The sequence below is a fragment of the Bufo bufo genome, chromosome 2 (genome assembly GCF_905171765.1).
Source record: "Bufo bufo chromosome 2, aBufBuf1.1, whole genome shotgun sequence".
NCBI classification, from domain to species: Eukaryota; Metazoa; Chordata; class Amphibia; order Anura; family Bufonidae; genus Bufo; species Bufo bufo.
This window is the reverse complement of record NC_053390.1, coordinates 440,163,610-440,181,303: the sequence shown is the minus strand read 5'-3', so window position 1 is coordinate 440,181,303 and position 17,694 is coordinate 440,163,610. Positions and strand designations below refer to the sequence as shown.

The 17,694-nt window shown below is 45.0% G+C and overlaps 1 protein-coding gene and 1 long non-coding RNA gene across 3 annotated transcripts in view; both read right to left on the bottom strand.

Moving 5' to 3' along the window:
- Window positions 1-369: 369 nt before the first annotated feature.
- On the bottom strand, window positions 370-7,241 carry LOC120989398. Its single transcript, XR_005776260.1, has 2 exons — window positions 7,197-7,241; window positions 370-1,266 (listed from the first exon to the last, which is right to left on the bottom strand). It is a non-coding gene; the product is annotated as an uncharacterized LOC120989398 (long non-coding RNA).
- An 86-nt stretch (window positions 7,242-7,327) lies between these two features.
- Window positions 7,328-17,694, bottom strand: part of LOC120989397 (occludin-like) — a 38,685-nt gene continuing 28,318 nt past the window's right edge. For both annotated transcript variants that reach the window (XM_040417472.1, XM_040417473.1), the window contains exons 4-6: window positions 17,378-17,532; window positions 13,764-13,930; window positions 7,328-7,493 (exon numbers count right to left, since the gene is read on the bottom strand). In XM_040417472.1, coding sequence (XP_040273406.1) covers window positions 7,450-7,493; window positions 13,764-13,930; window positions 17,378-17,532 — 366 coding nt within the window. In that variant the 3' untranslated portion in view covers window positions 7,328-7,449. The remainder of the gene's footprint in view (window positions 7,494-13,763; window positions 13,931-17,377; window positions 17,533-17,694) is intronic.

Here is a 17,694-nt window from a genome sequence, read left to right as displayed (position 1 = left end):
TGTCCGCTGCTGCTGTCTATGGGACCATGCCATCTCCTCAAACAGCTGATCAGCAGGGGTGCTGGCTATTGGACCCCCGCTGATCTGATATTGATGACCTATCTTGAGGATAGATCATCAATAGAAAAAGCCCAGACAACCTCCATAAGCATAGGTTTTCAGAAATTTAGCTGAAGAGCTGCTTAAAGCAATTGTTAAATCAATATCATTGGTGGCAATCTGCTAATGCCATCAGTGTCTTTGGCGAGACAACCTATTTAATAAGAAATTGGGATAATGTGATTATTGTATGCATATAATCCTAAATGTATGCTTTATCAGCATTCACATGTGTACACTCTCAATAGAAAGCCATAATGTTTTTTTTTCATTCTCAACACATGTTTTTTCAAAGTTAATAATAAAAGAAAAGCGTACAAGTTGCTGGTATGACAATAAAAATAGATGTTCTATATAGCTATGGTCACATTCTTACATCATTTTTATAACCTGCATCACAGATATGTGCGTGAAAATTTAGCAAAAAATTATACAAAAAGTTTCAGTTTATCAAATATGTATTCGTATATTTATAGCAAATAATCTATACAGTGTAAAAGGTCAAACCCTGGGGCACTAATGTAGACAGTGAAGGAATTTCAGAACATGGAAAATGGGGCATGATGTTTCAGTTTATGAAGAGACAATTGGTTGTTATTCCATTGGCCATTGCAAAATGCACTTCCAAGTAAAGTCCCATTGTGAGATGGAGACCAACATTTTAACCTTCCAAACTTTAAATAGACTGAAATCGAGCTAGTCTCCAATTACTATCTATATCTATATGTCTATGTATGTATATCTATAGATAAAATTATATAAATACAGTATGTATACATATCAATTAGAGATGAGCAAATTTAATATTTTGAAATTCGTTCACGCTTCGTTTACTGGTAAAAGGTGAATTGCGTTATTTATTCCGTTATGGTAACAGAATCCATAACGCAATTCACCTTTTACCAGTAAACTAATCGCAAACGAATTTCATAACCGGAAATTCGCTCATCTCTAATATCAATCCTTAGAAGCGTTCTTATTAAAATTCAATTGCCTTTGCTTGAACTGCCAGCATTGGTTGCCCTCTAGGGGTTATTTCAGATATTGCATGTTTGTTCCTGATAATCAACCCCTTCCTTTGTCATAATCATTCACCATCCTTTTGATATGAAACAGTTTGTTCCTAAGTTGTTTGGTTTCAATCTTCTTGGTTTGGTAATCAGGAGTCTGAAAAAAAAGCAATAGGAAATAAAAAACTGTGTAGTTTCACATGAGAACCCATCGGCCGAGTGATGCCATATCTTTAAACACAGGTAAAAAATGTGCAATTACTGCAACCACCGCATACTCTATTTATTTGACTACATACAGTCGTATACAATACTAGCAGAATGACCCCACTGTATGCTGGTGTATTTAGTTTGCTTCTGTGTTTTAAAAGATTACATCACACTGACCCATAACATTGACAAACCACAATGTGTCCCATAACAGTGTTATCCACAATGCTCCTATAACTGTGTCATCCACAGTACTCCTATAACAGTGACATACACAGTGCCCCCATAACAGTGTTATCCACAATGGTCCTATAACTGTGTCATCCACAGTACTCCTATAACAGTGACATACACAGTGCCCCCCGTAACAGTGTTATCCACAATGCTCCTATAACTGTGTCATCCACAGTACTCCTATAACAGTGACATACACAGTGCCCCCCGTAACAGTGACATACACAGTGCCCCCCATAACAGTGTTATCCACAATGGTCCTATAACTGTGTCATCCACAGTACTCCTATAACAGTGACATACACAGTGCCCCCCGTAACAGTGATATCCACAATGCTCGGTTTCTTCTACCCTTTATCTTCTCCTGATGAAGTGAAAATGAACTGTGCATTGAGGTGCCGAAGCTTCTCTTTGTTACACTAACTAGGTGATGGTTACCACACTTTCCTTCTAGCCTATGCATTAGTGGTGGATTATGTCTCAGGGTACAGTTATTAAATGTAGAGATACAGTATTGTTAATAAGTAATACAATGTGAGGCACCACCACTGTATGTTATGTTTTAACAGCCCTGTCATTTAGTTTAGTTGTGGATCTGTGCTGTTTTAAATGTTTTTCATTATGAGATGAAATAAAGCTTAAAGATTTTTACGAAATAGGATATATGTTGTAAGATATATTATACCAAGTAGATTAGTGAAAATCACCAGCTGTACTGAATTATACACACATAATGCTGTCAGAACAATTCATTACAGATGTGGTCGGGCAGGAACACACAACATTATAAATCATTATAACGCTGGGAGTTTGTGTCACAGGAGCAGTGTTCAGACCCAGGAAATGCTGCTGTCACACAGAGCATATTTCTCTCACTGACTATGCATGTGTAAATTGTCCTAAGGCAGGGGGTCTCCAAACTTTTCAACAGGAGGGGCCAAATTGAAGATTTTACAAGTATTCGGGGCCGGAAAAAAAATCAGTTATGTATTAAAATTAAATTAAATGTATATATTTTACATGGATCGTTTTTGTAATCAGCATGATATGACTGAGAACAAAAAGAGAAAAAACTTTAGCAAAACAACGCAAAGACACCCGTGTCCCTATCAGCGGTGTCCCCATCAGCACAAAAATGTCCCCATCAGCACAGCAAATGTCCCCATCAGCACATGCAATGTCCCATCAGCACAGCAATGTCCCCATCAGCACAGCAATGTCCCCATCGCACAGCAATGTCCCCGTCAGCTCAGCACAGCAATGTCAGCATCAGCACAGCAATGTCAGCATCAGCACAACAATGTCCCCATCAGCACAGCAATGTCCCATCAGCACAGCAATGTTCCCATCAGCACAGCAATGTCAGCATCAGCACAGCAATGTCAGCATCAGCACAGCAATGTCAGCATCAGCACAGCAATGTCCCCATCAGCACAGCAAGTGTCAGCATCAGCACAGCAATGTCAGCATCAGCACAGCAATGTCAGCATCAGCACAGCAATGTCCCCATCAGCCGTGTCACCCTAAGCACAGCAATGGTCCCATCAACGATGTCCCCATCAGAAAGCAATGTCCCCATCAGCGGAGTCCCCATTAGCAGCTGATAGGGCCACCACTGATGGGGGACACTGCTGTTGGGGACGCGGCTGATGGGGGACACCATTGATGGGGACACCCGTGTCCCTATCAGCGGTGTCCCCATCAGAAACAGCAATGGCCAAATCAGAACAGCAATGTCCCCATCAGAAAAGCAATATATTACCATAAAAAAAAAATATTCCCATCAAAAAAACAATATTCCCATCAGAAAAACAATATTCCCATCATGGGGACACCCACTGATGGGGACGCTGCTGTTGGGGACATTGCTGTGCTGAGGGGGACACCACTGATGGGACGCTGCTGTTGGGGACATTGCTGTGCTGATGGGGACACCACTGATGGGGACACCATTGATGGGGACAACCCGTGTCCCTATCAGCGTTGTCCCCATCAGCACAGCAATGTCCCCATCAGCGGTTTCCCCATCAGCACAGCAATGTCCCCATCAGAACAGCAATGTCAGCAAACTCAGAATACATTTTATTTTGCCCCCTCTCACTCAGAATACATTTTATTTTGCCCCCTCTCACTCAGAATACATTTTATTTTGCCCCCTCTCACTCACAATACATTTTATTTTGCCCCCTCTCACTCACAATACATTTTATTTTGCCCCCTCTCACTCAGAATATATTTTATTTTGCCCCTCTCACTCAAATATATACAATGTGAGAGGGGGCAAAATAAGATATATACAATTTGCTCCACAGGTGGGGAAAGTGGAATATCGATAAAGAGGGGAAAATGGAATATATACAGAGGGGGCAAATGGATATAAATAGAGGGGCCCTGTATATATCCATTTTGCCCCCTCTGTATATATTCCATAATCATTTACTCCCTGTGTGTATATATTGCATTTTTGCCCCCTCTGTTATCTGTTTAATTTTTTTTTCCATTTTTTTGCCTTTTTTTTCTTATTGAAATATATTTTTGTTCCCCATTGGTCCCCTGTGGAGGATTTCTTGCCTGACATTTAGTTCCATGCCAGGTGCCCCCCTGTGAGTTATAGCCAGGCAGTGGTGGTGTGCACATTTAAAAAAAAATACTTACCCTCGTCAGACTGCTCCGCTCCCGCCTTCTTGCTCTTGCTTGCAGCCCACAATCCTGTCTTCCAGCGTGCGTTGTGTGATCCCGCGAGACCTGGCTGGCGCGATATCACAGCGCCACCAGGCCTGAATGGGTGGAGGCGGAGCCCGAATGGATGGAGGCAGGGCTGGGTTGGTGGGGCGGCGCAACTACTCACAGAGGCCGGGGGCCAAGCGACCAGCCATTTACATAAAAATGTTAAAATTACTTGCGATGGGGCGACGGAGATGCGGGCCCCCACCCACCGCCCGGGCCCGGTCGCGGTCGCATCCTCTGCGACCGCGATCGTTACGCCCTGGGCGGTTGTGCGGATTTGGTTCCTGCAACCTGCCAGCTGCGGGCGGGCCGGATCGAACGCACATCGGGCCGGATGTGGCCCGCGGGCCGGGGTTTGGAGACCCCTGTCCTAAGGGGTACATACTGTAAGACACCTAAGAAAACCTCCTGTCATGTAACATTGTCTACTATAAACTCCAGAACTACTTTAAAGGGATTGTGTCACCATATTTTTTCACTATTAAAACAGGATGACATAATACATATGCCAATGTCACTGGAATTTAACTCTGCAGTTTTTTTTTTACTGCTTTTATTATATGCTAATTAGCCTCTAGGAACGGGGGGCGGGGGGGGGGGGGGGGGGGTTTATATAGGCGTTGCACCTGTTCCTAGAGACTCAGTTCGCCCACATCTTTCCACTCCCTTCTACACTTGATTTGACAGGGCCAGGCCAGCGTTGGTCCCTCCTGCTGCCCTGTCTGCTGGGAAATCTCACGCCTGAGCTTGTCCGTTCGCAGGCGCAGTGACGTATTATGTCAGCCTGTATTATAGTGAAAAATGTGATGGCAGAAACCCTTTAAAGTGACTCTCTTTACCTCGGGCCAGTGCTATTATCTACATGCTCATGGGGGCTTGACATCAGTAATTATATCTCTACTGTACTTTTCCCTACACTCATCATTGTGCTCATTGCAAACTGGCCATGCAGTGCATAGCAGAGGACACCTGAGCCTACGCACATAACGGGGAGGACTCCATGAAGATGTCCTTTCTATGCATGACACATCTGACTTCAGGTGCCCAACAGGTGAAGTGAGTAAGCATAGAGATAAGAGGTGACAGATTCCTCTTACCAGTGTGTGCCAATTTACAATGCAGGTAACAAAGTGATGGATGAGATCTGCACACCCTGAACAAGGATGGTGCTCATAGAGACTTAAGTCGAACTATTATTGAGAGATTCTATGGCAACACCCAAAAGTTTAGAATGCTTTTCAATCCATCATGTAAGTGTTTAAATTACCCTGTACAATTATCTACGTCCAGAAATTCCACATATATACAAAGCTTTTACAAGGCCATATACTGTCCGAACGTTTCGGTCCAACAAAGGACCTTTGTCAAGGGCTCTGTGGTCAGGCGGGGAGAGGCGAATCTGGACTTCTCCTGCGCCACCATTTCAGCCTGCAGGCACAGATTGCTAACTGTCGGCCTGTGTGGGAAAAGCCTGGGAAGAGGGGGGGCACAATAGGCCATTTCTACCATGGAGGGGGCACAGAGGGCAATACTACTACAAAGGGGCACAGAGGGCAATACTACTACAAAGGGCAGTACCACTACAAAGGGGCACAGAGTGCATTACTGCTATGAAGGGGGGCACAGAGAGATTTAACACCGTGAAGGGGGGCACAATAGGCATATCTACTATAGAGGGGGCACAGAGGTCAATACCACTACAAAGGGCACAGAGGGCATTACTTTGTTACTGCATCGTAATTGGCACACACTGGTAAGAGGAATCTGTAACCTCTTATCTCTATGCTTACTCCACTTCACCTGTCGGGCACCTTTAGTCAGATGTGTCATGCATAGGAAAGAACACCTTCTGGAGTCCTCACCATTAATGAAGGGAGTACAATGGGCATTACAACTATGAATGGGACACAATGGGCATTATTACTATGAAGAGGGCACAATTGGCATTACTACTGTGAAAGGGGCACAATGGGCATTACTACTATGAAGGGGGCACAGAGGCATAACTACTATGAAGGGGGCACAGAGAACATTACTTCTGTGAAGGGGTGGTGAGCATAACTTGTTATAAGGCTACAGAGTGGGCATTATTACTGTGAAGGGCGCACAATGGGCATTACTATTATGGGGGTTACAGTGAGGGCATAACTACTCTGAAGGGGACACAGGGCATTACTACTGTGAAAGGGGCACAAAGAGGGCATAACTACTGTGAGGGGGTCACAATGAGGGCATAACTACTGTGAAGGGGGCACAATGAAGGGATAAGAACTTTAGGGGGCACAACATGGGCATAACTACTGTGAAAGTTGTACAGTGTGGGCATAACTACCATGAGGGGGCACAGTATGGGCATAACTACCGAAAGGGGGCACATATCTGGGCAAAAACTACTGTGAAGGTTGTACAATGAGGGCAATACTACTGTGAGGGGGGGTACCATTTTTTTTTAAGTATTGGGGGAGGGAGAGTGCCAGAGAAAGGACCCTACCCTGGATGCCAAGCACCCTAGGCATGCCACTGCATGACGGCAAGCTGCAGACCAGTAGCACAAATGTGATTTGTCACACAACTTTTCTTAGACGTTGCTGTCGCATGACACATGTCCCCGTGTAGCCCCCGCCTTAGTAGGGCATTGGCCACCACATCCAGAAAAAGAACAGAGAGAATCGAAAGTCAAGTGTGGTTGCCAGTGTGTGAGACCCTCTTGTGGAGATAGATGTGGGTCCCTGAAGTGTGAACTGCACCTTTCAGCCATTATGGGAATAACCCTTTAAATTAATAAATATGATTTACATACAAACCAGGGAATAATGCAGGTCAAGGAAAATGTTCTAAAATCCAATTATGGAAAACATGATATAAAGTCAGGTTCAAGGTAAACTGGACAGTGCTATGAGATCTAGGAACACTCACTCTTTTAATGTTCTTCAGTCTGTTGTACTCCTCTGCCACTCCCTGAAATCATAAGAATGGCACACAATGTAAGGTGGTTGCTTTGATGTTTATTGATGAGAGGTAGGTTAGGGGTAATCAAATAGTACCTGTACTGAGTGGTGCCTTCGGTCAGCCAACTAGTTGCTTGTTAAGCTGCTGCAGCTGAGTGTTGATATCATCCATTTCTGCACACATTTTCTTGTATCGCTTCAGGTCCGAATCAAACTCTCGCTTATAATCCTGGCGCTGGGAGTCGGAAGTAATTGGCGATACAAACTATAGAGGGAAAGTATAGATTTTGGTTTATTTAGAGTATTCTTGGAGACATACTCTTTATGTTATGAGTACAATTCTAGAGGATCCACTGCAAGGGCTCTTTGAGGCAGAATGCCGCATGGTGAGAATTTTTTTGTTTTGTCACTTGCCTAAAGTGTGAATACATTTTTTTTATCTGTTTTGATCCAAAGATCTTGTTGTTGCCTTTATACTGCGTCCCGCTAATCGTGTCTACCAGAGTGAGTCCCCACATTTGGTGAAGGATGCATGCAGGTGCAGTGAGGCTGGCGTGAAGGCAGAAATAGTTTTGATTTTCCGGGCACAGTTGTATGTCTTACATCAAACCAGCAAGATTACAACTCGTGTCTTTTGACAAAATGGAAGCTGTTGTAAAAGCCCTCGTGGAGGCTAAACTGCAACAGCGGGAGGCCAATAAGCAACAGCAGGAAACAAACCAGCTGCTGTTACAACATGTGATGGCTTTACAAGCGGCAGGAGCATCCCAGAGCGTCCCCTGATGCCCAAACGCGGTCCGTGCGGCGATCCCTAAGATGACCCCCCTCGGACGACGTCGAGACCTATCTGGCGGGGTTCGAGAAGGTGGTCATGAGGAGAGACATACCCCGAGAGCAATGGACTGAGGTCGTCGCTCCGTTCCTGGCATCCAGACCCCCGCAGGTGTTTTTCGACTTACCAGATGATCAAGCGGCCGTAAAGGCTGAGATTCTGGCAAGACTGGGGTTAATGTGTTGGTCGGGCCCAGCGAGTCCATCAGTGGGAGTTTAAACCCGGGCTGAACCCGCGAGATCTCAGTAATTATGATCTGTTTACAGCGGTTGCAAAAATGACTGGAGCCTGACGTGCTTAGTTCCACTGCTATACTGGACCGTCTATTGGCTGTTGTATTCTGGAGGGCTTTGCCGTACCCTCTCCAGCACTGGATCAGCCAGGTATCTTCTGATAATGCCCTTGAGATGGTCGACCTGTGGAGCGCTATGAGGTACCAGGACTCTACAGGGGGGTTTCTTTTGGGAGGGGGGCAGTTAAACCCCGGAAATCTCCACCCAGACCTAGCGACAGGTGCCAGCAAAATCCGCCCGAATATACCCCCTACAGACCTAGCTCTGATAGTCTGCTGGCGGTGTCAGGAGCCTGGCCACATAAGTGGTCGACTGTCCCCATCGGGGCAAACCCATGGATACTAACTATGGCTACCCGCCACTCCTTGTATGCCAGGAAGCTGTGTGCAACAAGTACCCCAGAGACTATAGACAATAGCCACCTGTGCCAGGCGGAAATGGGAGACACTCTGGCTGTAGCTCTGCTGGACTCAGGGAGTCTGATGTCCTTGGTAAGAGCTTCCCTGGTGCAGTCCGCTGAGTATACTGGCTGAAAAGTTGGGATCGGGTGTATCCATGGAAACTTAAAGGACTATCCCACCGCCCTGGTGTCTCTGTCCATGGTGGCCGGCAGGTGGACTCACGAGGTGGCCGTCGCCACCAATTTACATTATGAACTCATAATGGGGAGAGACTTCCCGGGGCTTCCCGACACTGTGGCCTGCTATGAGAGTGACTGATACCCATGAGACAGGGGTAACCCTAGCAGAGTGGCCCGACTCAGGGGAAGACCAGAACCCTTAGAATCTGAGACCGAAGGGGCCAGCGGTAGGGTGTGACCGCAAACTTTGGTAGGAAGAGGGGGAGACAACCCCGCTAACTGTGATGGTGGGAGACGTGGAGGACTTGCCGCCGGGTCCCTGAATTGGCCAGACCTCAATGTCTCCAGGGATAATTTTGGTTTTTGCCCAACGTTGGGACCCAACCCTATCCCGTGCCTGGAAAAAAGCGTTAATAGTAGATGGTGAACCACAACCACCTGGGGAAGAGTCAGTGTGCTCTATTGATTGACTAGCATAGTGGGGTTATAACCATAACCCACATTTACTTGGATTTTGCTTTGGAAAAAAAAGAAAAAAAATGATTATAATCGGACGGATTGCAATTACCCGAAAGACACAACACTTGGAGAGGAACACCTACAGGATCGAGGAAGAGCAAGCATCCAATCTTGCTGCACCCGAAAAAAGGTCCATTTAATGTGCGTGACTCGATTACTAAAGTGCCTGGGTTAACTATCGAATCTGTGTTCGAAAGCTACAACACGTGGACGCCGAAGACCAAGTTCGATATTTTACAGTAGAATACTCGACTACTGCTACAGTGCCGATCAACAGAAGGCTGCGAATAAGCCTCTATAGACAAAGCTAAGTAAAGATTCTTATTTATTCGCTTGAACATAGTTCCCTGTGCCGAGTTTAACACCATTCGAAAAAATGTGGGACTCCACGAAATGGTTTTTAATCGAGACGGCCTAAGACTATACGATTATTTAATAGAAAATATCGAAAGTTCCCACAATTGCAGATTTAGGATTTCCAATCTGCTTATAACGTTGACTTGCGTTCTTTGTGGTATTGGACATTTAATTTGAAACCTCCCCTTCTTTTTTATACACATTGACATTGCTCGTTGATTGCCATTGTATGTTGCACTTGTTTTTATGATATGTTTTATGGTGTGTTGATATTTTGCTGCTCTTAATATTTTGACTGCCTATTTAGACGTGTTCAAAAAATCGATATTGTTTGGACCTCCATGATTCTATGTGACTCATATGTTGAGTGCCCTTCTACATTTCTCTACTTTATATTATCCTACCTCTTGATTTGGGTGCATCAATTGCAGTTGGGGCACCATAGTAATCCTAAGCCGCCCCATTTATCTTTTTGCAGAGTCAGTGTTTCCCCCCGTTTTTTGGTTCATCAAGATATGTTGTATCAGGTAAACCAACTACAGGGTGAGCCCATTGAACAGTTGGTGGTCCCCAAGGCTTATCGCAAGCTTCTGTTAGATCTAGCCCACAACACGTTCTCGGGGGTCACCTGGGCTGCAGAAAACTCAGGATCGTATTCTACAGCGGTTTTACTGGCCCAGTATATTTAAAGAAGTGGAAGAGTTTTGAAAGTCTTGCCCGACCTGCCAGATAACTAGCCCCCAGGCACATTTCCGTAGTCCCCTAGTACCTCTCCCAATTATCAAAGTACCGGTTTGACGAATGGCTATGGACCTCATAGGCCCAGTACCGAAGTCCGCCAGAGGGCATCAACTACATCTTAGTCATTCTAGACTACGCACTCGGTACCCGGAGGCGGTGCCACTGCGACATATCTCAGCAAACTCATAGCTAAGGAGTTAATGGTGATGTTTTCCCGAGTAGGAACTACCTAAAGAGGTTCTGACAGACCAAGGGACCCCCTTTTATGTCCAAGGGTTGATGAGGGAAACTCTGTAAATTGCTGCACATAAAACAACTATGAACATCCGTTTACCATCCGCAAACGGACGGTCTGGTAGAACGGTTTAAACCAACATTAAAAAGAATGTTGAAAAAGGTAGTATCTAAAGATGGGAGGGGACTGGGACCTCCTTCTGCCCTATCTTATGTTCGCAGTGCGAGAGGTACCCCAGGCCTCTACTGGGTTCTCGCCTTCGAACTGCTATATGGCAGACACCCTCGCGGTCTCTTGGACGTGGCCAAAGATTCATGGGAACAACAACTCACTCCACATAAAAGTGTCATTGAGTACGTTACCCAGATGCAAGACCGGATAGAGACAGTGTTGCCACTTGTTAGGGAGCATATGGACTCAGCTCAGCGACCCTAGAGTTGGGTCTATAATTGGCAGGCTCGGGTCCGGATCTTTAACCCGGGTGATCGGGTTTTGGTTCTGGTGCCGACCATGGACAGTAAGTTCCTGGCTAGGTGGCAGGGGCCCTACAAGGTACTCGAGAAAATTGGAGATGTAAACTACAAGGTACACCAGCCAGGGCGGGATAAGCCGGAGCAGGTTTACCATGTGAATTTACTCAAACCTTGGAGAGATAGGGAAACCTGTACAGAAGACAGCCCGCGGCCGAGTTTTCTAGGAGAAGAGGTACCGGCCCCTCTGTCTGATGCAAGACAGGGCGGCTGCCACAGTAAAAATTGCTGACAGCCTCTCCTCTAAACAGGCTCAGGAGGCCAGGGAGTTCTTTAGTCGGAACACGGATGTGTTCTCAGACCTCACTGGACGCACTTCCATAATCCAGCATGACATTGTCACTGAGCCTCAGGCAAAAGTCTGATTAAAACTATACCGGGTACCCGAGGCTCGGCGACAAGCCGTATCGGAGGAGGTGCAGCTAATGTTGCAGCTAGACGTCATTGAGGAGTCAAAAAGTGAGTGGGCCAGTCCTATAGTATTGATACCCAAGCCGGTCGGTACGTTGCAGTTTTGTAACGACTTTCGAAAACTTAACAAGGTTTCCAAATTCGATGCATATCCCATGCTCCGGGGTGGATGAGCTCATCGAGAGGTTAGGACATTTTTCTGTTTTGGACCTCACGAAAGGGTACTGGTAGGTGCCCTTAGCGGAGGCTGCCAAAGAGAAAGCTGCCTTCATCACGCCTGAGGGGCTGTATCAATATAAGGTCTTACCCTGTGGTCTGCATGGCGCCCTCGCCACTTTTCAGCGACTATGGACATCGTGCTTCATCCACATCATCGGTACACTTCTGCTTACCTGGATGATATTGTCATCCACAGTACCGACTGGGAAAGTCACCTACCCAAAGTGTAGGCTGTAGTGGACTCCCTTCGGAAAGCTGGCCTAACTGCTAACTCAAAAAATGTGCGATAGGGTTAGAAGAAACTAAGACCTGGGATATGTCATTGGGCGCTGAGTCATTAAACCCCAAGTGAACAAAATAGAGGCAATAAGGAATTGGCCCCGACCTGTCACCACTAGGCAAGTAAAGTCATTCCTGGGAATGGTGGGCTATTACATGAGGTTTGTTCCCCACTTTGCTACTCTAGCAGCGCCCTTGACAGACTCTTGAAGGGACACAACGTCAGTGATGGTTCGCTGAGATGAGCGGGGCGGAAGAGACTTTTTCTACTTTGAAATCGGCCCTGTGCGGGGTCACCGGTTTTGGTGACGTCTGACTTCAATAGGGAGTTCGTAGTACAGACCGATGCCTCCAAAGTAGGCCTCGGTGCTGTACTGTCTTAGGAAGTCAACGGGGAGGAGCATCCTATTGTCTTCCTCAGCCGTAAGCTCACCCCAGCCGAGACCAGGTACAGTATAGTGGAGAGAGAGTGCCTGGCTATCAAGTGGGCACTTGAATCTCTCCGCTTTTATTTATTGGGGAGAAAATTCCGCCTGGTGACTGACCACTCTCCTCTCAAGTGGATGAGCCAGGCCAAGGACAGAAATGCCCGGGTCACCTGATGGTTTCTCTCCCTACAAAACTTTAAGTTTTTCGGTGGAACACAGGGCAGGCCGGTTACAGGGAAATGCTGATGCCCTGTCCCGGGTACACTGTCTGGCGTGTGTTCACTCCCCTCAGGGTTGAACGAAGGGGGGGTATGTGACACAGTGAGAGGTTTGGTCTGGAAAAAACAGGTATTTTCCTCCCAGCATGTGCTGCTGGGCTGATTTACAGCCAGGTGAGGTAAAATACCGGATCAGATTTTAAGTGCCGGTCCGGGTTTTGGCAGCACCTGGCTGTCCTTAAATAGGCAGCTGGGCTCAGAAGGACTCTTTGAGGCAGAATTGCTGCGTGGTGTGAATTACCATCAACACCACAAGGTGACTTTTTGTTTGAATATGACTGTTTTGTTTTGTCACTTGCCTAAAGGTGTGAATAAAACACTGAACTGTTTTGATCCAAAGAACTTGTTGTTGCCTCTATACTGCGTCTGCTAATCCTGTCTACCAGAGCAAGTCCCCATAATACAATTGAATAGACAACAGCAATTCAATATTACGCTGTCACAACATCCTCCAAACACCAATCAGGCAGCATTGGACTGGACCACAATAGTCCCATAGTATCTTCTGGTGGCCCAGGCTCCGACACCATAGTGGGCACCAAAGGCCCAGAGTTTAAAATAATAATAAATAAAATAAACATTTGGATGCATTTGGAAATCAGTAAATTGCCACTAGGGTCTATTTCTTTTAATCAAAACTTATTAACTTTCTTAATGATATGAGGGTTGGGCGAGAGAACATTTGTATGGTGGGCGCAGAAAACCCCAGTCCGTCCCTAGTTACTGGCCACAGAGAGAATAGCTCCATCTGTCTGGTTGTGTATTTTTAGCAGTCAGGTTTGAGGTTCGAGCCTTGCCTAAGTGCTACTATCATGCTTTTTCATGAACTTAACCTGTCCATTCCTCCAGATCTCTTTCATCCCCAGACTCAACTGCTGTTGTGTAATCTGTTTCATACTGGGATTCATCCAACTCTGGATTTCTTCTCCATCGTCGACCCCTGCGGACTGGTGTCCTTCCCCTACTCTGGTCCTGTGTCTCTCTAACTGATGCAGGTGGGCTGTCACAACACAGAATCACATTCATGTAATAGAATTATTACTAGTTAATTATAACAGATTTTTTGGGGAGCATTTTATAGGTGTTTTTGTCCATGTAACATGTTTTACCACAGAGCTTTTTCTAATGGCATATTATGTATGCATTACATTTTTTTTTTATAGGAAAGTTGTTATGGTGGCACTCCGGGCCTGCAGCCATCCCTCTGTCCAGGAGCAAGCATTGGTACCACATGTCTCACCTCCTTCTGCGACTCATGCCACCGGGGTCCCAAGGGCTCCTCTCCAGCTCCCACATATGTCCTGCTGGTATATCTCCTCCTTCTGTCCCTAGGGGCACCCTGATTTGTTCCAGCCTATGGCTATTTATCTGTGGGTTTATAAAGAACTTTCCCTTGGCGTATGGTGTCTGAGCTTTAGCTTTCCTAGTTGCTAGCACCCAGTAAAGCTGTGCTGTTCTGTTTGTCTACCTGTGTACAGACCTCTGCCTGTTTACTGACTCTGACTCTTTGCTGCCAGTCCAGGCTTTAGCCTGTTTAACATATTGACCCTTTTCTGCCTGCCCTGACCTCAGACTTGTTTCATGGATTTGAATGTACACTGCTAGCCCTGACCACTGCCTGTTTCCTCACTACAAAGATTGCCTAACCCTTCTCGGTGCCTTGCACCAGTATCTCCGACCCCGTGGGTCAGTCGCCAACTATACCAGGACTATTACAAGAGGTAACAGCCTGGTAGCTCCCCTGAAGTGAAGGCGAGATCCCTGTATGGGGTTTAAAAGGTGAACACCAGTGACTGCCAGCATAATGCCCTCAAGACTAGCCCTAAGTCAAACTAGTTAGTTGGCTTAGTGGTTCCACACCCACTGCCCATAACAAAAGTATGTACCTCATAATAATGTCACTTCCTCTGCAGAGATGTATGGGGAAAATACATTGGTGCATAAAATCACCATGCAAAAACGCCATTAAAATACACAACATGCACTGGCAGTAGTGTTTTTTCAAGCAAGTCAAATTGAGGTCTATGAAATAAAACCGTCAGGCAATGAAGGAAAAAAATGCCAAGCCCAGAGTATGCTGTAATTTCTAAAACAAGTCATTGACCTAAAAAAAGCACCTCAAGGGGGAAAAACACACTAGAAAAATGCTTATGAGTGCTGCTTTTACATTTCACTGAGACTTACATGTAACATCTGAAGCTGGTGTTTTTTGCCTAAAAATTGCTGCTAGAACTCCAATCAAAAGGATGCATAAAAAACTCAGAAACCCCTAAAAAATGCCCAATGAAAACCTGTGTCATACCAGCCTAAAAGTTGCAAATTATATGACTTATCTTAGACATTTCAAAACTGTTAAGGTAGGTGTAAAAACAGGTAATAAACCTGGCACTTGCCTTGTATTCGTTAGCATTGCTACAGTATGTTTTGCTGTAAAATTCTGGCATGTTTTCTTTAGTACCTTAAAGGGAACCTGTCACCGGGATTTTGTGTATAGAGCTGAGGACATGGGTTGCTAGATGGCAGCTAGCACATCCGCAATACCCAGTCCCCATAGCTCTGTGTGCTTTTATTGTGTAAAAAAACGATTTGTTAGATATGAAAATTAACCTGAGATGAGTCCTGTCCCTGAGATGAGTCCAGCTGAAAGGAGCCCAGCACCGCCCGCTTCCTCAGAATCTCACAGTTTTTCTGCATAAAAGGCCTCATGCACACGACCGTTGTTGTGTTCTGTGTCCGTTGTTCCATTTTCCGTGATTTTCCATTGACTTTCAATGGGTCCGTTGAAAACTCGGATAATGCACCGTTTGTCATCCGCGTCCGTGATCCATGTTTCCAGGTCCGTCAAAAAAATATGACCTGTCCTATTTTTTTCACAGACAACGGTTCGCGAACCCATTCAAGTCAATGGGTCCGTGAAAAAACACGGAGGCACACAAGATTGTCATCCGCGTCCGTTTTTTTCCTATCATTTGCAAGGCAAACTTAACTTAGATTTTTTCTTCACTTTTCATGCCTGGTGATCCTCCAAAAATCAAGGAAGACACACGGAAACAAAAACGGAAACGGATCACGGAACAACGGAACAGCTATTTGCGGACCGCAAAAAAATACTGTCGTGTGCATGAGGCCAAACTCTGTGAAGAAAAACATCTCAGTGGTGCCGAACCATTATTGTGCTGGACTTAGGAGAAGAAGCACATCAGAGCCCATGTGTTTTTAAGTGTTTTTTTTTTTTTTATGAAGCTATGAAATTAAAGCAACCATGTTTTTTTTTTAGAGCATTGCCTTCATGTATTTCTTCCAAATATCGGGACAGTTATTGATCTCTGTTGATTGAGTGTATAGAGAGTGGATAGTAGAGGTGATACATAAATGGAATATAGATCCTTGATTTCTTGAACTCATTTGTTCATGGAAACCTTTCTCTGGCACAAGTATGGTGTAAGAAATAGCACTGAGTTGTTAAGCTAGGTTCACAAAGTTTTTTGGACGACCATTTGAAGCAGATCTGCCACAACGATTTTCAGCAAAAGCCAAAAGTGGATCCACCGGGAAAGAGAAGTATAAATCTTTATTTATATTTCTGAATCCTTTCGAATCCACTTCTGGCTGTGGCTGAAAATACTGCAGGCAGATCTGCTTCAAAACCTCGTACAAAAAACTCCATGTGAGTCTAGCCTTATTCTTAGCTTCTGTTCCTTGTGCTCCTGTGCTTCACCATTGACCACTGATTTTTGACCCAGCCTACCTTGTCTACTCCTGTGCCTCCATAGTACTAACTAAGGGTATGCTCACATGGCTAAAGTCCAAGGCAGAAAAATCAATAGCTGATCAGTAGCAGAATCGGTATCTGAAAGCAGGTAGTTTTTGGTGACAGATTTGTTTTTGATTGAAGTTTTATTGCATTGAAGTTAATAGGAAACCACTTTACTCTAAAGTGAATAGGAAACCGTGCATGGGAGTTTTCATGTGGATTCAGCACCGGAAAATTCCTGTTTTCCACTCCTGAATCAGTGGCAGATTTTAGCCGTGTGAACATACTGTCAGACCTTCTGTTGCTGACTTTCTGCATGGATCTTGTATTCTCTTCTGTACAATGCATCCATTACTATGGGCTACTTATACAGGTAGTAAGCATGACAATAAAACATCTTGCCTAAGTAAAATCTCAGCAGACTACCAAGGTTCATATGAGAAATCTAAAGGCAAAGGAGGTTCTATAGGTGAAGTGAGCATTGTCAAGACCAGACATTTGTCAGTATTTTTGTCAGGGCCAAACATACTGTATAACATCCATGCAAAATATGAAAGAAATTAGCTTATAGCTTAATTCTGCAACACATCATAATGTGTGTAATATTATTAAAAGTTATGTACTAGAAAGTTTTAGAGATGTTAATTTTAAATGCCCAAAATCCAAGGCAAGGATTACACGTATGATACACACCTACTGGTAAGGGGACTGTTAACTACTTGTTCAAACTCTTCTCTAGGTGGTTTGTAGATGCTATTATTACTCAGTGCCTTCATAGGGCTCTGTGATTTCTCAGAGTAAATGATGGTAGCAGTTTCATCAGGAGGACCACCCGGAACACTTTTTACCTGTAGAGAGATGGTACAGTAACTAAAGATATTCCATTTAGACAGCCTATGATGAACATTTACCAAGAAAAATGACTTGCTGTCTATATTCGAGCCCTTAGTTTTACCGCCTAAGGATGCTGCCTAGTTTGGTATTTAAAGGGGTTATCCGAGTTATGGGAA